This window comes from Panicum virgatum, chromosome 5N (genome assembly GCF_016808335.1).
Source record: "Panicum virgatum strain AP13 chromosome 5N, P.virgatum_v5, whole genome shotgun sequence".
Lineage (NCBI taxonomy): Eukaryota > Viridiplantae > Streptophyta > Magnoliopsida > Poales > Poaceae > Panicum > Panicum virgatum.
In genome coordinates, this window is record NC_053149.1 from 47080815 (window position 1) to 47100625 (window position 19811).

The following is a 19811-nucleotide window of genomic DNA, read 5'->3' on the forward strand; positions in this document are numbered from 1 at the left end:
GGCCGCCCAGCTGCTGGGCGGCCTGGGGGGCCGGCCACCCCGCTGCCGGGCGACCGGCCCCCAGGGACCTCAGCGCAATTATTTGAGCAAAAGTTTTTGCACAAAGCCCCTGCGGCAGCGGCCAGGTCCTGGCCGCCCGGCAGCGGGGCGGCCGGGGTATATTCCTGTAAATTTCCAAATCGAAAATATATTTTTGTAAAAAACGAAAATAAAAAATAAAAAAACTGCCGTCATGCATCACTGCCGTGCCGCCGCTGCCGGCTCCCGGAGACCCAGCCTGCTCTCCCTGCGACCATGCGCCCACCCGTTCCGGCTCGAGTGACAGGCGTAGGCCGCCTGCCCATCTAACACCTGGCACGGACGGCCGCGGATTCCTTGACGTCACGGTGCCTAGGGATGAAAACGGTCGGGAACAGTCGGGAAAACCCCTCAACCGTTCCCGCAACTGTATTTTTTGGCCGGGAACGGAAACTGGAACGGAAAAATCGGACGGGAAAACGAAATCGGTATTACGGGATATCGGGAACAGAATCAATCGGTCGGGAGCATGCGATCGGGAATCGATAACTCAAAACGGGAAAATACATACAACCACTTCAAACATTTAACTCGATAAAATAATTACAACTATGCATAAATAACATGGAAACAAGACTCGTATAACTAAGAAACACAGGTAAAGTGAATCACGAATTCACAATTCACGTTGGAACACATGCAAACAACAATTCACGTTTCCAACACAGGTAACACAGCCGGCTACGACAAATACGGGAATTCCCGCGGGAATTTTTCCGGCTGAAAACGGGAACCGTGAAAACGGTCGGGAAAACACCCCAACCGTTCCCGTTCCCGTTCCCGTCCGTTTTCCCGTTTTGTTTTCCCATTTTCCCATTTTTTTCGCGGAAACGGTTTACGGTCGGTTTAAACGGTAAACGGAGCCGGTCGGGACGGTATTTTCCCGTCCCATTTTCAACCCTAACGGTGCCGAACCACGACACCGACGACGGGCGGTCGACGCTGTCACGCACGGATCGCACGCGAGCTCTCTGGAGTCTGGATCGAAAAGTCAGAGCGAGCGAGCGAGCTTTCTCAGCCTCTCCAGGTTAGTAGTCGGTCGTTTCGAGCAACAACGAATGCCGGTGGGCGGGGCGCTGGAGGAGGGGGCGTGCCGTCCGGCTGGCCGGGGTCATGTGGCTGGCCAGCGATTCCTCGCCACGCCGAGCTAGAGAGGCGGCGGCGGACGACTCCAACGGCGCGCGAGGCGATGTCTCTGTCTCCGGAAAGTTGCCAAGCTACCGGGAGTGCGCGCGCGCCTGCCCCTCTTTTCCCTGGATGACGAGGCGCGTGCGTGATCCTTCTTGAACGTGATCAGTAATTGCGAAAGAGATGCAGGAACGCGAACGTCTGGTCTCGTTCTTGCCTTGCAGCTACAGTTTGGTACGCACTGCGTCGCCACAGTTCACTCTCGTCAGTACGACAGTTTCATCAAAGCATGCTGCCTCGATAGATATCAAGGTACACGATGCTGGCGGTAACATACGTCCCTACCAAAATTGGAAGGAGCCCATAAAGAGATGCTCGTACAGTCGTGCGGCCAATGCAGAAGGAGACGTACGGCCCGCCCCCCAAAGAACAGGTTACTCACGTCTGTCCGAAATTAGTGGCAGCTGCTGTTTCTTTCTGTGCAATGTGGCCACACAGCACCATATGCCCACGTAGGTGTGTCAAGGTTCTGTCAGGGAATAGTAAACGCACCTAACGTTGAAAAACCGATCTTAAACAACTGCAAGTTGAGGAAACGATAACAAATCGCACTGATGCTAGCTAGACAGTGGTCCAAATTTTGAAACTAAGCCCTTATATTTACACGTCCAACAACATGTAAAAGCTTCTCATCAAAATGTACCGGGAGCAATTAGCATGCAAATAGTTGCATTGACCTAGGTGGTGCGTGGCGGAGTACTATTATTTGCTAGTTCATCCTTTTAGCATAAGCGTACACCTATTGCAAAAACTATAGTAAATTAATAAATTCCCGTCAGACGCGTTGCAATCAACGAAACTATCCCAGTGGGGACAGTGGGATATTTGGGGCCTACAAATTGGAAGAAAACGTCAAATAGGATGATCGTGCAGGTAAAATATTGCTCGCTTCGCCTCACATATTTCTATCTACTGATCTATTGAAAGTTTTTCCTCCAGCGCACGAGACACTAGAAATTTAAGAGATTGGGCCTTTTTTCTTTTTAGCCATATATTGTAGATATTTTTTCTTTAATAATTATACTATATACTAAATTCTAATGCATTGTACTACAAATACTGAGCAGTTTGAGTCCTGTGCCTCTCCTTGTCTAGGCAAATTGTGTGTTCAATAATTATTGCGAAATGGAATCAACTGAGCTCCTGCAGCTTTGCCTTTGAACTTCTTAACCACAAAACGTCACATAATTTGATCTGGCTCCGATCCTTCCTAATGGAGAATAGTGTCGTAAAAAAAACACTAATTCAAAATATCCTGGCTAGTTCAATATCTTCAGTACGTTTTTACTAGACTGTGAACTTAACAATGGATAGCCCACGAGTTGTATGTCGGATACACTCATGTATGCCTTTTTTTAAAAAAAAAAAAAGTCTAAACTCTAACGCATGCCAATGCCATCGGGCTAGTGGTGAGTTTTAAGACGCTATCAAATTCACCACTTCCTTGGAAACGAAGTTTGAGTAGTTGGGGACTTTGACTCCTTTGTCGATTAATACTAATTTCTTGGCAAGTTGGGCTTCGTCGATCGTCTCTTAATTTGGAAAACCAGTGCCATACACTGGCCATGAGCACCAGTAGATTTTGCTAATCGGGGAAACCAAGTAGCTAGTAGGGCCGTAGGCAGTGGCGGAAGCAGATTTTCAACATAGGGGGGCTTGGTTCTTCCTCCTCCCTATCTCCACTCATTTCTTCACCTTTTTTTTCTTTTTTTCTCTCATATTTCTCCTTTGATTTCAATGGAAGTTTGGGCAGTAGGGGGGGCTAGAGCCCCCCTAGCCCCCCCTTAAATCCGCCCCTGGCCGTAGGAGGATCTGACAAGCTAGGGCAACAACGATTAGAAACCTAATAATTGTAACCAGGAGTTGATAGAAGACGGTTGGCAAAATACCGTGGCGGCATGCCCGATTGGGAAGCCTGCGTTCGACCGTGCAGCAACCAGCTGAGCTGATTGTTGGGGACCAAGGAGGGCGTGCCGCGTGCATGAGCATGATCTTATCGGGCTACCGGCTCTATCCCATTCCCATCCCATCCATGATCCATCTCGAAGGGGCTTGGCTCCTAGGGGACAAGATATTTTCGAAGCGAGCGCACCTACAACCCTAGCGTGCATTTCTTTACTCAACCGGCCGGGCATGCAGGCCCCAGGAAAAGCAAAGGGGGCCCTCAGCCCCCACACGGGCCCATCGCCCATTACCTTTCTTCGTTCGTGCGAGTGATTATTCAGTAGTCCACGTCTTTTTCTTACTAGGTGAAAAGAAAAAAAAAGAATAAAATAACCCAGGGCATACTCCATCTGGTGCTGGGCCCTGGCCTGACCCGGGCGATTTGATCCACCCGACCCGACCACCCACCCGGCCGGTTAGCTCATCCAATCCACCCGGGCGGCGCGCTGCACAGCACAGTGGCACGGCCGGCTGCTGCTGCGCTAGCTCCGGCAGACGGCGGCAGTACGCCGTCGGATCCGCGCCCATGTAAGCGCGCGTCTTGTCTCGACCGACCCCGGCGCCTTTCCGGTGGCGGCCCGCGCAGGCCGGCCATCCACCTCCCAACGGGCCCGACAGATCTGATCCCGCCGCCCCGCCGCCGATTCGACTCGATCGATCGATCCCATATTCGTAGGCACTCTGTAGCAGCCTAGCTAGCTCTACCAGATCACATGACTACTAGCACGTCGTACTAGGCACGCGGTGTGCCGTAGCGATCAAGCGGGACGTGCAGGTGTCCACTCCAGCCCGCGAGACTAGTCGCCGGTCGCCGCCGCCAGACGAGCTAGCCCCCGCGGCACACAACGCTGCACACTGACTACTAGTAGTAAGTAGTAGTATACGCTTCATGCCTGCTTTCCTGCCTGCGGCGATGATCCTGAATTCCTGATCGATGAGCCCTCGGCGCCTGCTAGATTAGGCAGTCGGATCTCTGCTAGCTGCATTTTAAATGCGAAGATCACCCGGTGGCCGTATCTTTCCGCTTTGGTCCGAACCAAAAGGCGCGCACGGTGGTTTTAATTTAATTTGTTTCGCGTCGCTTGAAACCCCCCGCGATGGCGCCGGCACACGATCGAGGCGCGCGCGAGGGGAAGGATCACGAGCTCTCGCCACTTGTCGCCCGCCGGACGCCGGCCAGGGGGCGCGCGCCTCCCCCGCCTGTATCTTCTCTTCAACCGGCGGCGGGCGAGGCCAGTAGGCCACCCACCGAGCCGAGCCCTCGCGCCTCGCCATAGGATATGCGATCGGTTGGGCTGGACCCCCTCGGCCCTCGCCGCTGCTTCTACTAGTTTATTCATGTCCTTCCTGTCACGCACGACGACGACGACGGCCATAATTAGTAACCCCCTCCGCCCTCCGGCCCCTCCGCCAGGCCAGCAGCAGCACCCGCCTGCCTTTTGGGGGATTTGACACCCATCCATCCAGCTCGGAGAGAGCCGGCGCCTGCTTCTTGCTCTTGCTCTTGCTGCTGCAGCAGCTGAGCGATCGGCGCTGCGAGCGTCTCCTTCGTTTCCGATCGATCGATCGGTCGTGTCGATCCGCGGCCGCGGGTGGTAATATATCATAGATGGACGGCCTCCACACGGAGCTCGCGCTGGGGCTGCTCGGGTGCGGCGGCGGCGGCCAGCTGCAGACGGCGCCGTTCGTGGCCAAGACGTACCAGATGGTGTGCGACCCGCGGACGGACGCGCTCGTGCGCTGGGGGAGGGACAACAACAGCTTCGTCGTCGCCGACCCCGCTGGCTTCTCGCGGCTGCTCCTCCCCTGCTTCTTCAAGCACAGCAACTTCTCCAGCTTCGTGCGCCAGCTCAACACATACGTAAGCTGCTTCCGCTTCGTTCGCTTCGATCCCTCCTGTCATCTATCCAAGCCGGAACTGGAAGAAGCCTCGCTCGATCGATCGTTTACTAGTTGACATGCTGTAGCTACTAGCTAGCAGTGCTGGACGTCTCTAGCTAGTAGTCTCCCTCATGTGTCCTGTGCGCTTACCTGGAGCCATGGATTCCCTGCAGGGGTTCCGGAAGGTGCACCCGGACCGGTGGGAGTTCGCGCACGAGTCCTTCCTGCGTGGGCAGACGCACCTGCTGCCGCGCATCGTGCGCCGCAAGAAGCGCGGCGAGGGCGCCGCGTCGTCCTGCTCCGCCGCCGCCGGCGACGCGGGCTGTGCCGCCATCGGCGGCGAGGATCGCCACCTGGAGCAGGAGGGCCAGCTGGACCAGGAGGAGCGGGAGGCGCTGCTCGAGGAGGTGCAGAGGCTTCGGCGGGAGCAGATGGCCATCGGGGAGGAGCTGGCCCAGATGAGCCGCCGCCTGCAGGCCACGGAGCGGCGGCCCGACCAGCTCATGTCCTTCCTCGCCAGGCTCGCCGAGGACCCCGACGGCGTCACGCGCCACCTCGTCGAGCAGGCCGCCGAGAAGAAGCGCCGCCGCCTTCAGCTCTCCTCCCACCCCATTTCCCCGATCCCGCTGGCGCCGCCGCCAGTCCACCCGCTGCTGGGGCTCGGCGGCACGGACTGCGACGGCTGGCAGTGGGCGGAGCAGAAGCCGCCGGCGATAATCCTCCCCTCCTTCGTCGAGCCCTCCCCGAGCTCCTGCGGGGTGCAGCAGGTGCCGGATTTCGGGGGCGGCAACGGCGGCGGCATCATCGGCATGGGCCTGACCACTGACGACACGGCAGTGGAGACGCCCTTCCCGTTCTGCCTCCTCGGCCGGTAAATCATGCGCATGCACGTTCTACTCCTACCTCGGCCTCTGCTCACTGATTTCTAGTTACTCCTGCTCCTTGTACTCTGCAAACCATTCATCTGCACATTGACACATCCCCATCCGATCATTATCGCAAACGAGCACAGCTCATTACAGGCTGCTGTATCTGTTGTATGTAATCGAAGAAGAACAGATCGGGATCGATGAGACGATGATCGTGGTCACTAGTTGTCATTCTAGTAGTAGTTAGGCCTTGCATTTGTTGGTTGGACATGGTAGTGTAGTGGAGCTCGATCTTCTTGTCCTCCAAGCTTGTAGGGTTTTCAGGGGATTAAACTAAGCTATGCCCGCATTACTTTTGCTGCAAACTTCTGTCGACCTGCAATTGCTCGATGAACACCCTGTGTTAGAAGCGACGGCGAGAAAATGACGAAGAACAGAAAAGATCAAACCATATAAGTCACGAGGATTTAACGTGAAAAATCCCTCCAATTTGAAGGGTAAAAACTACGGGCGCCAGCCAGCAAGAATTTCACTATATCGGGTGTGTGTATACAATGCCTAGCGGCGGCTAAAGGATGAATCAATGAAATGTGGAGCAAACTCTAATCAAGGGTATATGTACCGGCCCAAGCCTTCTGGCGACAGGCCTCCGCTCCGCTCCGTCGGAAGTTGACATTTTTTTTACAGAATTTGTATCACAATATAACACCATGATCACCTCACTTTGGTTCATTATTAATTTACGCTAAGCCGGGCGTACGTGTCACCCCGGGGCTAGTGCAGGTGCTTTAGTTTTCCGCCTTGGATGCTCTCCGCGGGGCCCACGGCTCAGCCAATAGGAAAGTGATGGGGTTCCTGGATTGCGATTGGTCCAGGTATCAGTCTCTGTTATTATTTAAGTTGGTAATATGCTTCCACCTTCCTGTAGTGGCGTGGTGATGTTAATTTTTTTCATTTTTATTTTGAGAGCGAGAGTGTGCAGTGAGGGTGTTAATTAAAGCGTGATTTGGACGTTGATGGGGGAAGGGAAAGCGAAATTGGAGGCCCTTGGACTCAATGAGAGGGTGCCATCGAATCCAAATGAGCGAATTTTCTCTCATGCTCGCTGCAGTCTGCAGATGGTGGGCGCGACAGCTGCTTGCTGATTATATATTGCCTTTCGTTTCTTATTCAAGATTCATAGTTTTAAGTGTACTTTGCATTGTGAGATTACCAACCCAGTGGTCCAAAGGCCAAGTGGCCAAGCCTTAGCAAAACAATAATATGGAAAATGTATACAAATAAGTGAGACGACCTTCCGGCTACCAAACATGTCATATCTATGAGTTGCACATTTTTTTTAAAAAAAATGGCACGAATCTGCTTAAGCGTGGTTACTAGATTGCACCTGTTGTGCAAAGGCGGATTCAGGAACTTAAACTAGGTGGATTTATTTTTCCACCTTCTTCGTCCTCCTTTCTCTCTTTTTCTTCTTCCTCCTCTCCTATTCCTCTGCCTCTTTTATGGAAACTAGTTTTCATAGCCAGGTACTATGTCCTACATATTATTAGGAATCTATCTAAGAGCATCTACAAGAGCTTTTCCAAAATCTACTCTCTAAATTATCATTTGGAGAGTCATTTGAGTGAAAATCATTTTCCATATCTTTGTCTTTTCCAACAACTCTTCTATATTTTATTTGTAGTCTGGAGAGCCATCCTTACCCTTCATCTTTGGCTAACATGAAATCCGGAATAGAGGATATCTATCTTTGGATATTCATTTGAAGAGCCTGTTGGAGACTAATTTTTCATTAAAATCTCTATTCCTATAAATTAGAGAAGATATAAAGAGTCTCTTGGAGATGCTCTAATTCACGGTTACCAGTGAGAAAGAAAAGCCGAGGCCGCTCAAATTATTGCACCGGACCTATATATCACTTAAACATGTACTACGGGCTACTGCTACCTAGCGTGAAAATCAGTGTACTGCCATGAGAGAGGAGATCGATCGTGGCTCAACGGTGGCTAAGCATATCAAGTGTTTGTTTACTTGGCTCGCAGCTCTTAACTCATATTTGGTGGTGCTCGTATATCTAAGGTGATTGCATTCTTATTAAAAAATGATTGCATGATTATTAATTGATACGGTGCTGCTAGCGTCCAGACGCGTCCGGACGTCCTACGAATGCTCTATCGCAACATTAAGAATGCACTCTTGCACACAATAAATCAATATTTGCAACATCAAAAACATGTATTGAAACGCATCAAACACATCCAGATGCGAAGAGTAAAATTCCCGTTGGAACATTATATCAAACACGTACAAGGATTAGATATTTTCTTGCATTTGACTGGTCGTCAGCACCCTCCCGATGGGTTGGAGGTGAGAATATTCCTAGTATTTCCGTTATTGATACCAGGGGCGAAACTACGTTATCTTTATCTGGTGCACGTGCACCATGGTAAAAAAAATTTCTACTAGCTAGCTCAATTCTACCATATAAATTACATTAACTTCCTTCTATCCAATAGAGAGTGCACCAGGGTTAATTCTAATCTAGCGTCGCCTCTTATTGATACTAGTATTCTAAACATATGCATGGTTGCTTTTCCAGGATTCCAGCTGGTACAAAAGACGGGGTGAAAAACATGGAGCGATCCACAAGATTTTGCTGTCCGGCCGGCCGATCGTCGATGTGTAGAGCTATATAGCTAGTGGTTGTAGATTATTACAGGCTATACGTAGAATAATGTGGCTGCTGCCAGAGGGAAAGGAATAGTGCTACTAGCTAGCTTGTACTAGCTGCTATTAATGGTCCCCCGGGCCGTCGTTTAATCGCGTCCATCCACGTGGCGCGGATCTCGTATGGCTCGCTCTCGATCGGGAGTCAAGTCGAAGTCCCCCTCGACGACAGAGCTTCGTGCATGATGGCCGATGATTGTGATCACGGGGGTCGCTGTTGCCAAGTGAAACGCCGCTGTTCAGTTATTAATGCGGTCAGATATTAAGGGAGTATTTGGTTGCCTCTATACTTTCTGGGACTGGCAAGTGTTGAGTTGAAACCATTTGTGTCTAGGGGTGGTAAAGGGCCCAACATTTTGAACTAAAAAATCTAAGGATCGGGCCCTAAAAAGGCCGGGCTCTAAACATATGTATTTTTGAACTAAAAATTTTAAGGGCTTTATTGGGCTGTGAAGAGGCCATTAGGGCCATAGCCCATTACCACCCCTATTTGTGTCACGGTTCTATTTCGACATTTTGTTTTTGACACAATTTGTTTCTCGGATGGGGAAAGGAAAGTTGAGGCTACTAGGATCTTTCGTTGCTCGAGGTCGCAAGTAAATGTATGATAGACGCATTAAATTAAACAAGACATCTAATACGAGCCTTCCTTTAGTAGTGCTTTTTGATAATCGTTCGTCGGCGCACTCGCTGCGGCCCCGGCGCCCTTTCTTTTCCTGGTATTTGTCTGAGCAGATCACTCACTATAGTGTCTGCAAGGTGAAAGAGTATTAGAATGACAATGCACGATTTCGTGTTGACATTCAATGGTCGTACATATACACCGCAAAGGAACGAGCAGAACGCGGTGTTGACGGACTCGCCGCCGTTGTCGGTCTGAAACGCCAGGATGGGGCGGCCAAACTGTGTCTGCACGAACGCATGGAAGGAAACCAGCGTTGGGAGAATGTCAGACTTGTGGCGGAGCGGAAACGTCCAAACATAGTGGGAGTAGTCATCAAGCACGACGAGGTAGTACTGACAGCCAGAATGGCTCGGTACTGACATCACAGTGTAGGAGGCAGAAAGGAGCAGGAGAAACATATGTAGAATTCTTGAAAGGTTGACGAACATGTTTGCCTAAACGACATGAAGTACAGGAATGTGGAGGGGAGGGAGTACACCTGAAATCAAAAGACTGTAAAATGCGAGAGAGGGCGGGCTGCCCCGGGTGGCCGAGATGAGCGTGCCAAGTGTCGACGGAGACATGCAGAGCGCGGTGGATCAGCAACGGCAAGGACAGGGGGTAGAGATCGCCGGAGCTCTCACTGCGAAGTAGAACCTCCTTGTTGCGAAGATCCTTGATGGAAAAACCAAGTGGGTCAAATTCAACCGAAACATGGTTATCACGGGTGAGTTTGCGGACAGACACATGGTTTTTAATCAAAGAAGGAGAAACGTGAACATCATGCAAATGGAGGGGGGAGGAGACGGTGGGAAGAATGGTGGAACTAGTGCACTGGACTGGCATGGATGCTCCATTGCCGACGATGATGCATGAGGAGGAGGGAGAGACAGAGGAGAGCATACCCGCGTCACTGGCCATGTGTGTGGACGCGCCGGTGTCGAGGACCCAGTTGCCAGCGCTCGGAGGGGAAGGCTGCAGGGTGAGCCCAGTGAGCGCCTGGTACAGGACATGAGGGATTGTGCCGGACGGAGCATGATGTGCCATCATGGACTGGGGAGGGGCGATGCCAGGGCGGGCACCGAGAACGCCAGCAGCAGGTGGTGCACCGGGGAGTTGTGGCAAGGGCTATGCCTGGACGATGCCGGTCCATGGGTTGACCCAGGATGCCAGTTGGCCACCACGAGGGCCAGCAGAGGTTGGAGCAGTCGGAGGCGTTCCTGGACGTCCGACCTGCTTCTTGCGCTTGCGGGGACGAGCAGAGCCGGCGTTGTTGTTGTTGTTGGAGACAGGAGCGGAGGAAGACGTCGCAGATCCAGAGGCGGGTGCATTGGTGGAGTTGCCGCCGGACTGGGACGCGGAGAGGAGGGCGGTGAAGACGGCTCTCTGGGTGCGGCCGGTGATCCAGACCTCTTCCTGTTGCAGGAAGGAGCGTGCCTCACTAAAGCATGCATGGGTGGGCTCGCCACCGTGATGGTTGGGGCGCAGTGTGCAAGCTTGTCGCTGAGGCCGCCCAGGAGGGTGATCACCATCTCCTGATCAGAGAGGGGGGAGCCGACATCGCGCAGGACGTCTGCCAGCCGCTTGATCTGGCCACAGAAGTCGGCGATGGACATGTCTCCCTGGTGGAGGGCGTGAAGGCGCTGGCGAGCCTGTGCAGTGCGCTGGACAATGTTGTCCAGGAACTGCGAGCCGATGGCGGTCCACGCGGCGTAGGTGTAGCGAAAATGACCTCTCATGCCATATTTCAATATAATGTTTTGGTGATTGATGACACACACAACACTTGGACTAATATGATTGTTAAGATGAACATTCCCAGGCTTTTAGGTTCAAGTAATGACAAAGAGAGGATAGGCGTAGTAAGGCCCGAAGGGCCGCCCCTACGGGGGTTCGCCCCTCGCGGGTCTCAGGGCAGCGCACTGAAACCTCTTCGGTCCAAGGGACAAGAATTGAAGAGACCGTGAAGAAATCCAAGTCAAATAAATCAAGACAGAGGAAATTCTATACACCGGTTAATCTGACGCTAAAGAAATTATATACGTCGGTGCATTGGCAGATGAAGACCGAGGAAAATACATACACCGGTTGAACCGATGATGCACCGGTCAATCTCATCGGTTCAGTTGTCCAGAGAGGTGATTTTTCATGGAACATGAAGAAGTTACACTCACCGGTTAAACCGACGATACATCGGTTAAACCGACGATACACTGGTTGATTGCCAACGGCTAGTTTTCAAGTGGGCAGTTTACATACACCGGTTGAACCGGTGATGGCTACTGGAGGAGCGTCGGTTTAACCGGCGTTACGAGTTTTTTCTGTCAGCTTTCCTCCAACGGCTAGTTTGAGGGGTTGGGCTATATATATGCCACCCCACGCCTCATTTGATTGTGCTGGAGACCATACAAGCATACAAGAGTAAAAGATCATCTCCAACCATCCTAGAGCTTCATTGTACATCATATAGGCTTAAGCACACTTGTGAGAGTGCTTAATGCTTGTAATAGGGATTAGTTCTTGCGAGAGCTCCCTTGAGAGAAGCCTTGCTGCGGCAAGCAACTTGTGATCCGTCGTGTGACCCTCTGTCTTGGTGTGGAGTGGCAACGACACTTTGTGCGGGGGAAGAGGAGGCCCCCTCCTTGGTGGAGAAGCTCCGTAGTGGATTACGGCCGGGTGACCGAGAGAGACGGTGGTGGTGCATGAGACTCGGTGTCTTAGGGGCACTTGCCTTTGCTTGCCGGCATCGCCTTGGTGGCGTAGTGCAAGACGGTGATCGGAAGAGCCTCGGTGTCCCGTGGACGTAGGCGTTTATGCCGAACCACGTTACATGACCGTGTCTACTCGGGAGTTTGCATCCCTCTTGCACTTACCTCTTTACTTACCGCATTACGTTTCCGCATTTACTCTACCTTGCATACCTTTACTTTCCGCATTTACTCTACCTTGCATACCTTTACTTTCCTAGTTAGTTTGATTAGGATTAGCTAGGTTGCAAGTCTTTTAGAGGTAAGTAGAGAGTAGCATAGATAAACCTTAGTCTTAACTAGCATGTGTAGGACGTGTTAGGTTTATCTTATGCAAGTAGTTTGAGCCCTAGGTTAAAAAGCAATTAGCGACTATTCACCCCCTCCCCCTCTAGGGTCGGACACCTCGGTGATCCTTATAGTAGGCGTCGTCATCGGGCTGCATCACGGCGGAGAGGAGGTCGTCGAAGAGGGTGGTGTAGAGCCACGACACGATGCAGGTGTCGATTTGGAGCCACTCGGCGTCGTCGAACATGAGGCTGGAGTCCATGGAGCCGTCGATGTAGTTCATGAGACCAAACTTGCGGAAGGTGATCTTGAAGAAGGTGCGCCAGGTGCCGAAGTTGGAGTCACCGATGTCGAGGGTCACGAGAACATGCGCCTTGATGTTGATGAGCTAAGCCGTCGTGGCGGAGATAGCCACCAGACCGGCATCGACGAAGGGGTTGGTCTCGCCGGAGGCCGAGCTGGAAGACATGGCGGCTGCGGCGGAGGGTTTGAGGGAGGAGGCGGAAGCGGTTGTTTAGGATTAGATAACTGATACCATGAAAGAGTATTAGAATGACAATCCACGATTTCGTGATGACATCCAATGGTCATACATATACACCGCCAGAGCGGTTGCACCAGACGTGAAGACCGGGAATGCCAAGAACGTGGCGTGGTGCGCGCCGTGGCGAGAAAGTAGCTAAGCGCCTAACTAACCCAAAACTACGCTAGCCACTTTGACACAATGCTAGCTAGCTCGTGGAGCATGGAATCCCGGCCGGAATGCCCGTTATGGAAAGAAAGAGGTTAAGCATATCGGTCTAGTTCCACTGTGCTCGACCACCAGTACTGCGCGTACTACCAAAAAGTGAAGAAACTTGGGTCTTGTTTAGTTGCGTCCGTAAAGTTTTTGAAATAGAATCTTTACACATTTGAAGTATTAAATATAGCCTAATTACAAAACTAATTAAAGAACTCGTCTGTAAACTATTAGACGAATCTAATGAGTCTAATTAATCCATCATTAGAGAGTGTACTGTAGCAATTACTGTAGCAATTTAGTGTCTGATTATATCCTTATTAGACTCATTAGATTCGTCTCGCAATTTACAAGCAAACTATGTAATTCATTTTTTATTTCATCTAGATTTAAAACTCCATGTATGTAAGATTCTCTTTTGATGTGATAGATTTGGAATTTTGAATTTTACATCTAAACAAGGGCTTGGGTTGGGTCTGTAGCCAAAACGCAAATAAGGTGCCCACGTCCGAAAGCAGGATGATGCATGGACCCGGCGTATCGAGCGGTTAGCGGATGTATTAATTGGTGGCCCGCCACCACGCATTTCCCGTCAGGGCACTGCAATAGCAGCCGATACTGTACTCTATCACAGTAGGCAGCTAGGGATCACGTACCTGGATACGGATGCGTGTACTCCTGATCAGGGTTTTTTATCCCGACCGGTTAACCCAAACCGCCGGCCACCGGTTCCGGTTTACCGGACCGATTGGACCGGTAACCGGTGAAAACCGGTTGAATTCAAATCCAAATTCAAATAAATTCAAAAACTCCCGTGCAACCGGTTCCGACCGGTTTACCGGCCGGTTTGACCGGTTTACCGGACGGTTTTACCGGTTTACCGGTCGGTTTGACCGGTTTGAATTCGAATCCAAATTCAAAAACTCCCGTGCAACCGGTTTACCGGCCGGTTTGACCGGTTTACCGACCGGTTTTACCGGTTTACCGGCCGGTTTGACCGGTTTGCCTGGTGGGCCTTAATGGGCCGGCCCATTTTTTTATTTTTCTTTTTTGATTTAACTTCAACTCCCCGCAAACTATACTAAATGAACGAATTTTTGAGAAAATTTGATACCATTAGATTCGTTGCACCTTGAAGTATTTTTAGGAATTTTTTAAGATTTTTCCATTTTTTGGAATTCAAATTTAAAATTTGAATTTGGGCCGGTTTGAAACCGGCCGGAACCGGAACCGGGCCGGTTAGACCGGTAACCGCGGTAACCGGACCGGTTCCGGCCGGTTTTTTTAACCCTGCTCCTGATACGCTTACTGTACTTGCAGTCACGGACACGCAGGCCCGCGGCCCTCGATGTGACGACGATCCCATTCCCCATCCATCCGTATCGAGAGGTGCTGTATGCATGCATGCATGGCGACCGCCCCCACTGTAGGATTGCCTCAGGTCTCATGCAGCCGCTGCCGGATCCAACTCGCACAGTTTGTGACTAGGGGTGGTAATGGGCCATGACCCTAATGGTCTCTTCACAGCCCAATAAAGCCCTTAAAATTTTTAGTTCAAAAATACATATGTTTAGAGCCCGGCCTTTTTAAGGCCCGATCCTTAGATTTTCTAGTTCAAAATGTTAGGCCCTTTACCACCCCTATGTGACTGCTCCGGCGGTCCGGCCGCGCGCATTCAATGACGTGCTGCCCGAGCCGGGGCCCACATGTCACGTTCCGCTCCGCTCGACCGCTCCCGGTCCCGGCCTCCCCCGCGCGGCGCTGCCTTTCGCTCTCTGCCTCCAGCCCTCCATCCGTAGGGGTAGCGATGCCGCTAGGCGCTAGCACGTACTCCTACTAGCTGCGCCCTCTCCCCAGTCCCCTGCATGGTACGTGCCCGTTTGTGGCCGTGCGGTGCCGGTACGTGCGTGCGAGCGCCGTCGACAAGCAGCAGTGGGGATATCATGGGCACCAGCTATACATACGGGCGCGCTTACAGGCCGCCGGCCGCCGCGGCGTGGCATGCTTACTTCGCGGGCGGCCCACCGAACTGAAGCGCCATGCCCTCACACGTGTGCGCGGGTGGTGCGTGTTCCCCCGCGATCTCGCAGGGCGCTCGATGCGCGGAATATTGGGCGCACGCGTGCATGGACCACCTGAGTCGATCCATCACCTATGCATATGCAATTCGGATCGATGATCCCCCACCACACCACGTGACCGGATCAATAGGAGACCTGGGTTGAATCGCTGTCATGCATATCACTGCACTGCTCTTGGTGTTCCTCGCTTGTTATCATACGATGAATGATACGGGGCTTATGGTTTCGGGAAAAGAAAAATGATACGGGGCTCGCCTTTTCAATCAAAGCAGTAGAGCCGGAAGAGCACGCACGCGAGCCACAAGATCCTTTCGAGTGGTGAGGGACTCAATAGGCTGCAATTTTTTTTTGAGAGAGAGGAATATGCTGCATTAATTAAGCTAGTTAGGTTGGCGCGCTATGCGCGCCTATTTAAAAGAAATTGACCTAAACTAATAATGGAAAAATATTATCCCCTATTATATTCAAGACAATATGGTATCGACATAGTGAATCAAATATAAAAATTATAGTAAATTAGCATGGTAGTTTAGAGTCTGAGAGGTTGCCAGTTCCAAACATTTTAGTGAAGAGGTACATATAGCTTTTTTTAGGAGTTCACTATTTTTTTTATGCTAATAGGTATAGTTGATGGATTGGTTTACATTGATTATTAGTTTTTGTAGAGGAAAACAAATAAGATTAGCGATGAATGAATAATTCAATTATATTTTTCGAGTTTATAAAGTGAAAGCAAAGTCCAAAAAGTAGTAAGGCTACCGCATGCGAACGTAGTATACATAGTCTAGCAATTATATTTGTATATAGAGAGTAATAAATATATTTTGTATTTTCAAATAATGGAAGAAATATATTTATTTTTTAAAAAAAGGACCCACGGTGGGTCCCACGAAATAATATGCGTGGGTCCCAGCTGAATAATACGTGGGTCCCACTTGAATGGTACGTGGGCCCCACCTGAACAGTGCGTGGGTCCCACCTAAATAGTATGTGGGTCCCACCTAAAAATAGAATGTGGGTTCCAAAGGGTCCGCATGATCAGTACGTGGGCCCCAAGTGGGTCCCACCTAAATAGTACGTGTGTCCCACGTGGGTCCCGCCTGAATAGTATGTGGATCCCGCATAAATAGTATGTGGGACCAACATGAACGGTACACGAGCCAACGTGGGGCCAGAACGCACGGCGTTGCTCCAAATCTTGGAGCCTTAGTATAGTATATTAATTAATTAGTGGCCCAAGCCAAAGTCGCTGAGCAGGAGACGATGGGCCTAGTTTTTCGTTTCCTCTTCCCTTTCAGGTACAACGGCCCATCTGACTTTTTCAAGATATTCCAATATAGAACGACCCATCCGAGAACGCGGCCCATCCGTCCGAGCATGTCATGTCATGGGCTCATAGCTTTCGTGGTTCTCTCGCTCCCCGCACGCGCGCTCAGCGGCTTACTCGTGCTCGGTGCTGCTGCGGCGTCCGGGCAAGTCATAGGAACTGGGAACGTCCGTTCCCTTGTCCGTTACTACCAACGGAGAGCAACCAAACCACGGTACTAGCTGATTACTGTAGTAATAAAGTAACCTCGATCACCACATGGCATGGCACATCGCCTCCGGAAGCTGAAAACAATCGCAAGAGGGCAGCCGCCGACGTCAGCGAGCCGCCGGCACTACGAGGCGGCGGAAACCAAACTCCCACGCGCCGGCCGGGGAGGGGGGGGGGGGGGGGGGGCTCCCACCCATCGCCTCGCCGGGGGGAGAATCTGAAAAGCGCGCCGGCGCCTTGCGCACGTCGCGGCGCGCGCGCGGGCGAGCAGCGGCTAGCTAGCGGATCTCGGGCGCAGCGGCGGATGCACAGGCGGGGCTTTGGGGCTCCAGCCCCCTAAAGCAACTAATCACGCTTAAAACACTGTATAGCAAAAACATTAAATCACCATTAAATCTTCATACAAATTAACAACTCCATTGATTCAGCCCCCTTGTCCCCCATCCTACCTCCGCCACTGCTCGGGCGCCCTCATCCGTGACGCTGGCGCCCGGGTCCCACCGTGCCATTTGTTGCCTCGTAGGCCCACCTGTCGGCGGCCGCTGACCGGACGAGGAATCATTCATCCGATCGGTTGGATTGCATGGATTCTTTTCTTTGGGATCTATTATATTATTAAAGGAGTGTTAAAAGGAGCCACCATGTTCGCCGAGAAGATCTAGAAATTCTCACATTAATCTAAAAAAGAGAAGAATTTGCACCATATGATTTTATGAAAATCTAACGGTCTAAACTAACTCGACAGTCCGTATCAGATACGATTGATAAATAGCTAATTTCAGAATTAAGAAGAAAAAATTAGGATATGACTAAAGAGTCCATGCCGAACACAATTTGTAAATAAATAGATAATTTCGGAATTAAAAAATAGTGAAAATTAGAATATGACCAAATAGTCGATAACGAATACGAAGCAATTGATTGGATAAGCACATGCACATGACACATGCCGGAGCAGCATGTTCACGGTGCGTTAATGCATGCAGCTTGATCAAATCCATCGCATTCACGAAAACCCGGCATGTGCCCTATTTGAATATCGAGGATCAGTCATGGTCACCAGCTTGCTGCACAGGTGGAAGGGGCGTGTGCTCTACGGATCATCCACATGGTTTGCACTTGCAGACGATGTGATGCTGCCTCCTCCAGATAGGTTTTAGTTTAGGCTTTCTCCAATCATTCCCCTATCCAACTCCCCCCAAACATACTATTTACTATATTTTACTACCTCACTTCAAAAGATTCCTCCCCCTATAACTCATTCTCTCCAACCATTCCCCCCATATCTATTCCCTCTATATACTATCACTCATTAACTAACTATTTATTTATCGTTTTTGAATTTAGAAAAAATCATACAGTATTTGTACTGTCATAATACACATTATCATCATGTTACGGGACTCAAACGAGATTAATATCATAAAAAAAATGATATGATTAGAGTATAGGGGGAGATGTGATCTCCCTCCATACATGGGGGGAGATTCATCTCTCCCCCTACGTAGGGGGAGCTGTGGGGGGAGCTGTTGGAGCGCTCACTCCCCCCAAAGCCCCCTACGTAGGGTGGGGGGCGTTTTAGGGTTCTCCGTTGGAGCTCGCCTTAGCTCCTCTTCTCCCGTCTGCCTGAAAGGACATGGCAGCATGGGTTCGTGTTTTTTCTTTCAGTTTTGTTGTTCAGGTATGCGAGCACACTGTACAGTGAAATTATCTTTGAGACATTATATTCAGACCTGCTCAATGGTGCATCATTAATTCTTCATGGAGTTAGCGCTGATGATGGTTTCTGAAAATGCTATACGCTGTGATCTGCATCTTCAAGAAATTTTTGTGTGCTTGCATATGCTGTCATACGTGAAAAGGTATAGAATTTGAATATTTGCAGCATAGGTGCCGATGATGCAACTACTTGAGCTTTAATTTTGGTGGAGCTGGTTTGCATTTTTATTTGCGGTTGACGTGCATTGTTATGATGAAAGTTTTGTGCATCACACATTTAATCTGTGAGCTTACAAAGTGACAGTGTTGTATACTCGTCTTTAAGCTTGCTGAACATGCATAAATGTGGCTGGAGAAACTATCTTACTGGAGACTCTTTTTGAAACATCCACATGAAGACATTTAAGATCCTAGGTGAACATAAAAAAATAGAGGGAATGACAAAACATAGTTATAAATGATTGATGTCTATCAATAAATCTGCTTAAGCTCCAAACCATAGAGTACTATATTAGTAAGGGTGTGTTAAAAGAAACTACCACATTCACCAAAACATTAAGAAACTCCCATGAGTATTACATTAGTAAGGGTGTGTTAAAGCGAACTACCACATTTACCAAAACATCTAGTAAAAAAGAGAAGGATTTACGACATTGGATTTTATAGGGATATAATGATCTAAACAAACTCAAGAGTCCATATTATTAAATATAATTAATAAGTAGTTTTAGAATTGATAAATTAAGAAAAAATTAAGACATGACCAAAGAATTCATGCCGAATATGATTAAGCAAATAGATAAATTAGAAATTAGAAAAAAATATGAAAATTAGGAATTAATCAAATAGTCCATGTCAATAACAATTAGTAAATAGCTAAATTATTCATTATAAAATAATGAAATTAGCACTAAAAAGTTACTATTAGTAAATAGTTAAATACGAAATTCAAAACATAAAGAAATTAGCAGTTGACCAAAGATTCCATATCTAATAAAAGTAATAAATTGATAAACTTAAACATTATAAAACATAAAAATAGTAACTGATCTGTATAGAACTAAGAAGCAAATTAGGAAGACAAATAGTAATAAATAGTATAGATCAAATATAAATGACAAATAGCCAAATTTAAGTTCAAACTTTTCATATCAAATATGGTTAATAAATTGGTAAATATATAATCAAAATTATGAAAAGTGATAGTTAATCGCATATGAATTTTGAATAAAAAGTAGCTAAGTAAATATATATGTCAGATATAATTAATAATGTAATATTTTGAGAAAATATTAAAAATATATATTTTTATTTCTATTGAGTTGGGAAACAAATTACATATGTGAATA

General features: G+C 49.3%; 1 protein-coding gene across 1 annotated transcript; it reads left to right on the forward strand.

Annotated features, from left to right (window-relative positions):
* Positions 1 to 4463: 4463 nt before the first annotated feature.
* Positions 4464 to 6325, forward strand: LOC120676795 (heat stress transcription factor C-1a-like). Its single transcript, XM_039958122.1, has 2 exons — positions 4464 to 5071; positions 5265 to 6325. Exons 1-2 carry the CDS (start codon positions 4820 to 4822, stop codon positions 5964 to 5966), a joined length of 954 nt encoding a protein of 317 aa, XP_039814056.1. The 5' UTR covers positions 4464 to 4819; the 3' UTR covers positions 5967 to 6325.
* Positions 6326 to 19811: the final 13486 nt, after the last annotated feature.